This window comes from Hylaeus anthracinus, unplaced genomic scaffold, assembly GCF_026225885.1.
Source record: "Hylaeus anthracinus isolate JK02 unplaced genomic scaffold, UHH_iyHylAnth1.0_haploid 0, whole genome shotgun sequence".
NCBI lineage: Eukaryota > Metazoa > Arthropoda > Insecta > Hymenoptera > Colletidae > Hylaeus > Hylaeus anthracinus.
In genome coordinates, this window is record NW_026533254.1 from 26,088,856 (window position 1) to 26,096,197 (window position 7,342).

At 40.5% G+C, this 7,342-nt stretch overlaps 1 protein-coding gene across 1 annotated transcript in view; it reads left to right on the forward strand.

Annotated features, from left to right (window-relative positions):
- LOC128892864 (G1/S-specific cyclin-D2) overlaps window positions 1-7,342 on the forward strand; it is a 60,341-nt gene that overhangs the window by 10,847 nt on the left and 42,152 nt on the right. The window contains exon 2 of the mRNA XM_054153479.1: window positions 284-499. Within this exon, the coding sequence (XP_054009454.1) occupies window positions 284-499 (216 nt within the window). The remainder of the gene's footprint in view (window positions 1-283; window positions 500-7,342) is intronic.

A 7,342-nucleotide genomic window follows, 5' to 3' on the forward strand; every position in this document is an offset into this window, starting at 1 on the left:
AATAAATCAGATTCCCCGTTTACACTCCAGATCGCCCAAGAAAACGAACAAAACCCCCTCGAGTTACCTGACGACATAACTGTATTTCCCGCATTCCAATCAACCGAGAGCCCCCAGGTATATCCGCTACTTCCCCGACACCGATGTGTAGCGCCTCTATCCCTTTCCGCGAGGGGACGAATCGTTGAAAGCAACCCCTCGATCATATCCTTTGTTTCGAAACCGCTCCCGACGACGGAACGACACGTTTTCTAATCTCGTTTCTCGATGATCCGTGTGGCAGGTATGCGAGGAGCAGAAGTGCCAGGACGAGGTCTTTCCCCTCTCGATGAACTACGTCGACAGGTTCCTCTCGATCTGCCCGATCAGGAAGTCGCAGCTGCAGCTGCTAGGAACCGCCTGCCTGCTTCTCGCCTCGAAACTACGCGAACCGTCGCCGCTCACCGCCGAGGTCCTCGTTTTCTACACGGACAACTCCATCACGTTGGATGACTTATGGGTAAGTGGTCTCGGTCGTCTCGTTTTGCTCCTCTCTATCTGCATATTTCCGACCGGCCGAGGATTAATCGGCTACGCGATACCGACTCATCTCGAAGCGACGGGGACAGGTCGAAGGATGGCGAGTGAATCGGGAGGGTTACGCGAGCCTGCGAATGGCGATGCGAGAACGGAGGGATGCCGGTGGTGCAGAAGATCGTAGGGATCCTTGCGAGGTCGTAAATCGAAACAGTTGGTGCTTTATTGGCGCGGGTAACTCATAGGGCTCGTAGGACGACAGGGATGTCGCGTATGGTATACATTAACGCTCAAGAGTATCCAGACACTTGGGAAATTAATGTGCATTAGCATTACGTAAAGTTACTTAATCCTTTATTTACTGGAGGGAAGCAAATAACTTTTTCTCAAAATTTTAAATGTATATAAGTATAGTCAAGTATATAATTTATTTTATAAATATATACAATTGTATGAGTATTAAAATAGGGAAAAAAAACAGATTTTAAAAATATCAATGTCTGGTGCTGGCCATTTTTTAAATTTTGTTCTATTTTGTATTGGTATTATTATTATTTCTTTTGATTTATTAATTGACGAAGGTACGAACGAAATACGATCATTTTCCATAAAAAAAAAAAATTAAGTTTTGAAAATTCGGGTGTCAGGTTCACGTAGTTTACCAGCGACTATACTTTAGCGACTATAGTCTCATCTTTCCATCCATAGATCGCGGATACGATCCAGAGAAAGGATCGCGGTCTGAAAATGTGTCACCAGTGTCCGGTGCGTCAGACACTGCCTTTGGATTTCCTTTTCCGTTAAAATGTATCGTATTCCACTATCGATCCCCGTGGCTCTATGCTAATGCCATGAAACTTTCATAGGAAAAGTTTACGTTACGCTTACGCTCGCCATTCGGCGAAACGATCGCGAAGCAGATCGCGTTATCCGTATCTAAACGCTTCTATTTTCTTGACCCGTTCGCTCGTTGCCGAATCTCGAACTCGGCGATAAGTTGTTCGATGGATAGCCTTATCGATCGCCGCGCTATCCCGCAGCAACAGTTTGTTTTTTTTTCTTTCTTTCCTTTTCTTTCTGCGCAGAGAACGCGAAAGCATATTCTTGCTTTATTTGCCATTCATAGAGAGTTGGGAGAATACATCAGGCGCGGGCTACTTCGATATCTGGACATTTTGGAAGTGTAACGTTGACTCGAGTTGAGCTTACGCTTGATCTAACATACGTTTAACCTAAATCTACAGTTCTCCTTTCAACTGTGGTTGACGCGCAGTCGAGGAATCTAATCTGGAAGCTTTCTTTGAATTCGTAATCTCTTTTATCCTCGTATTGAAATCCTTCAAGTATTTAGCACTCTGTATGAACGATTAACCCTTTATTTACTGGAGGGACTTAGAAGTCCTGTCAATTTTCTAACAGCTGGATAAAATACGTATTTTAAATAGTAAATAGTAAATAAATATTTTATTTCGGATCGTGCAAGTATTTTTAAAAATGAATTATTTTATTTGTCATACGAAACTTGTAAGATAATATTTCAAATAATATTTTATTTGAAAAACACTGAAAATATTCGTGCCATAGTTCGGAATACTTTTATTTATTCGATTTATTATCGGCAAATAAAATATCTTTACTTTACTAAATTATAGCGTACGTATATTCATTTATATTTATTTTGGTAATGCAACACGAACGGATGTACTATTCCTCTGGATTATAAACATACATTAAATTTAGTTCTTCAATAAGAATCTTCGATAAGAAATTGTAATATTTGCAAGAACTATGGAAAGTGTTCTATTTTATGCTTTATATCATTAAAATAAAACGTATTTCATTTCACGTGTGTTAGATTATCAGAATAAAATATTTATTTTCATGCTTAAACCGTAGATTACCAAAACAATCAATTTTATTTCTCGTTTTACATCAGAATAAAATATTTTAATTGCTGAAATTTTACACGTTCCATTTGAAATACTATTCCATTTAAATTCTGAAGAATCTATTATATCAAATAATATTTAATATATTTTCTCGAGAAATATTACCCACCCTCTGATTGTGACCCGTTCGTTTTTAACGAATGCCAGCACGAGCTTTCTTTCTTTTGGAAGCTCGTTATAGACGACTCCATAAAATGACACAAGACCAAGACTCGCGTAGATTTTGAAGACTTTTGGGAAATTCGCTAAATAAAGGGTTAAACGCAGCGAACGTAATCTCGATGGTGGTCACAGGTCCGTTCGAATTTCTAATTCCAGCGCGAACTCAATTTAGATCTGACCTAGACCTACCCATAACACGTTCTACTATCCACGTATCCCAGACACATCATCGTCGTCAGACAAATTTAATCTACGCTTAATCATCCTTAATCCAGAGGCTTCGCGCAGTCACCCCAGATTCATGAGACCCAACCTGAGCGTAACCTTAATTCAAAATTAGAAATCCCGTGCTTTGTCACCGCGCGAATCAGAATCGAGAGAATCCGAATGAAATATTCCAAAAGTCGCTTCCATAAATCAATATCAAGGGGAACGGTTAAAGTTCCGCGGCCCACGTGCGCCCGGTACTTTCTATTTGCTATCTAATCTAACCGAATTTATCGTTAATTCATTAAGAATCCGAATGCCAGCTGTGGCCGTTATCAGATAAAAAAAAATGTAACGTTTATCGAGATTTCGGCGAGTTTCGGGTTAGGTAATCGGACCGTTTTGAAAACTTTCCAAGCAACGCGTGGCATTTAAATTCGCTCGGGTATTTCTTCGGCGACTCGAGGAGACGGCAGAGTCCGCCGATGGAGACGAATAAATAACCGGTGGGGGAGTTTACGTGTCCCGGAGTTGTTTATCGTATCTTAATAAAAAAATACTGTAGAATTTAGCGGAGCATAATTTGATCGTGTCTCCGTGACTCATCTCGTTACGTGGAGACGGCTAGGTCCTCGGCTGAAAATAGTACTCGGTGTCGTCTTCGACGAGAGCGTCGCGACGTCGGAAGTCGTAGAATCTTTCTTCTTCGAATTTTATTTTTTGTAACAAGAGAGGATTGAAATATTTTTTTTTTTTTTTTTTTTTTTTTTTTAGAATGTAAATTGGGATTACTTAATTTTTTCGCGACGGAAAAACTGCGCGTCAGCTGTCGACCCGACACCCAGCGTCGAGTTGCAAAATTGCGCGTAGTCGAGACGTGGCGAAACGCGACGAACGGTCCCCGAGAAACCGGAGAGACGTCGGTTCGGGGTTTTAAATGCCGAATGGACGGAGCGTCATCGTCGCCGTGCGACGAAATTGCCGGTTTTCGAGAACACGAAAGCGTAACTGGGCTCCTCGGGCAAACAAGCGATAGCCTAAGCAAGCCCGAATAGATAACGACTGATACGGCCAACGGTTATTTAATTTTCAGCCACTCGGCTCGCACGATTGCGTCCCGAACAGCGAGTCGGTGCCTTCCGTCGAACTCTCGATGCTTTCCAGCGATTTGTGGCGTCTTTTGTTCTCGATAGATCGAAGAACGAACGATATCGAAATGGTATATACGTGGGAGTACACGCGAGGTACGGGGTGATTGTATCGTACGTTTGAGAATAGATGGAATTGATCAATTAGGGTATATGTACACCCCCGGTTCATAAATATGTGGACACTTGCCATCTTTAACGCGTTCACTGCCAGACTGACACTCTTGACAATTTCTATTGCGATTAAGTTTTGTTTCCAGACCATTGAAAGCTACATAATCAAACGTTTATTGCGGTATTTATTTTTATAACTGAATTGAAGTTTATGAATTTCATTCAAATTTATTTTCTTTGATACTTAACGTTCAGAATTAATTCGTTCTTCGGTTCTTGTTCACATGTGGGTGACGTGGCGATCAACGTGTTAATGAATAGTTAGTGTACTACGATACATACTATGATACTATAATGTAATATATGTATGTATATATACAATCATTTGTTGTTTAATTCTACTTCGGATGTGCATTTACGTATAGTATACATTATTTGCTCGATATTCAATAATTTCAAGTTGAATATTGTTAGAGTTTCAATTTAGACAGAAAAAGATGTCTAACATCTGAAGAACCCTCAGGGACTGTAGCGGTGTTTGTAGCTACAGTACAGGCTTAGCAACCCCGAGGTACCCGAGCTAGAGGGTAGATAGATAGATGAGAAGTAAGAGATACTGCAAACAGCATTAAAACAATGCAGGAGTCATGCAAGACCATGATAAGAAGAATGGGAATAAGCTAGTAATTAGTAAGCATAATAAGTTACGCACTTTAAATAAATTAATGAACATCTGTAAAACATTCACGATGAGATATTAGAAAATATATAATATATGTAATATCATACAATTTATTATGTAAATAATACGTAATCAGAATGTATAATATCATATAATAATTTATATAATACAATACAATTTATTATATACATAGTACATTATAATATAATTTACACTATAATTTGTATAATTGGTAGTAGTTAAACATTTTTATAATTTACATTATAATATATACATTCTGATATGTGGTGATTTGTTTATACATATAACAAATTGTGTCATATATATTATATATTTTGTAATATAATATAAAGCCATAATTTAATTCAGACGAATTCTTTCAATAAACATAGAGCGTACGGGACTGATTATATTTATAAACGTGGGCGTACGTCAGCTTGTTGCGGAGTAAAGAAGTTGACGGTAGCACTCGACCAGATAATCGTCGCGTAAACATTCGGAAACGTTGAAAGGGTAATTGCTGTTTCGGGCCCCATTTCGCTCCTTCCCCCCCCCCCCCCCAAGCGATAAACTCGTTGCAGTTGTGCACCCGTGCTCGCCGAGTCGTGTAACCAAAGCGAGAAAGCAAAAAAAAAATATACGACCGCTGACTAATCATCGGAAAATAAACAGGAAGGTGTTAGTTGAGGGTGCGATGCACCTGTACCACGCTGGAATGCACACCGCGCTGGCACGCGTGCAACAGGCACGAAAAAGTTTATCGATCGCGCCGCGGACACCGGTTGAAATTACGGAATTCGCCGGCGACCCGGAAACGGGGTTTCCCTGTTCCTATAGGTCGTCGATCGAGTCGACGATTAACGCTGACTGAAGCAAATTAGCTGTGACTTTGTTTCGACTGCGAATACTCGGAGCCGTTATGCTTGCAACATCGTAGGAAACTTTTACCGGTTCCCTTACTATTTATTATTAAACTCGTCTATTTATTATAAACGGGTAATTTCGTTATTGTTGATAATTGATATTGAGTTCAATTGGATTTATTATCTCTCTTTTTTAATTTTTCGTTGTTGGAGAGGACCATAGACCACTTTCAAAACATACATATATGAAGCTAATCATTTACAGTGTACTTACAGTGGGCGTAGAATGTATTAGAACACTGATCAATTTCAGAAAAATTCTTTTGTGCGAAATTATAGTTTACCTAATGTCTAGAAGAAATTGCAGAAATCGTGAAATCAAAATGAAATCCCACGAACTATTAGTTATATACAGTCAGTGTAATAAGTATTCGTACAGGAATCATTTATTTTAAATTGGTTGCTGTACGAATACTTCTTACACTGACTGTATGAATTAATATTAAATTTCGTTTCTTTCTTTCATGAAGTTTTACAAATGTCACAATTGTACGAATATTCATTGCTTCTATATTTCTATCAATTTATTATTCTTTCTTGTAAATCTCACAACTTAATTTCATTAAAAAGGAGTATATAAGTTCTTACACTGACTGTATGAATTAATATTAAATTTCGTTTCTTTCTTTCATGAAGTTTTACAAATGTCACAATTGTACGAATATTCATTGATTCTATATTTCTATCGATTTATTATTCTTTCTTGTAAATCTCACAACTTAATTTCATTAAAAAGAAGTATATAAATTACAATTTGACGTAGTTTTTTCGAAAATCGGTCGATGTACTAATACTTTGTCCACCCACTGCGTATCGAGTTCGAATCGAACCCCGATCGGTGCTGGAAAAGGGTCGAGACGGTTCCCATCGGAACCTGTGGAGGGCACGGAAGCGATCGCGCGACGGATGTAGAGACGTGCATCTTCCCAGGGTCCGGCGGGCCCTGAAACCCCGGCAAAAAAGTTGCGCGAAGACAGGATACGGGATTGCGCGACGTTATGCGACGCGAAAATGTCCATAGAGGCGAATTCCGGCCGGCTGGGCCCCCGTGCACCGCGCGGCAAAGGGAGGGGGGCAGGTGAGTGGCCAGGTGCGCACGTCGTCGTCGTCGATGACGGCATCCTGGCCTTTTCACGAGTGCACCGGGCCCGGCGTTCGACGGCCAAGGCAGCTGCGTACGCGAACAACGCGTGCACCCCTTTCTTCCTCCACGAGTCAAGAAACCCCTCTCGTTCTGGGTGCATACTGGGTGTGCCACGCCAAGATCCACCGAGGAAGGTGGCTTCCTTTCGGCAGGAGGCTGCGAAAGCGAGCGCGATTCCTCTTCGGGAATCGGGGCCAGGTGCGACGTAATTGCGATGCAAAGCATCACCTGTTGATCTCCCGATGTATCAGGTACTGATGCTCCGCTGACGTCTTTAGCTCTGCCAGACTGGTATACTGACAGATGGTGTACGTGCTATAGTGAGTGCGATACGTTCTGGAATATTTATTTCATTCATTTTTGTAATGGGGAATGCGATGAAGTTGTTAATGCATATGATGTGTATATAGAAATACTTGTCTGAGAAGGTTTGGCCTAGGTAATATTGGCATTGAATATTGGCGGAGACGGGAATATTGAGTAGTGTTGAATACAAT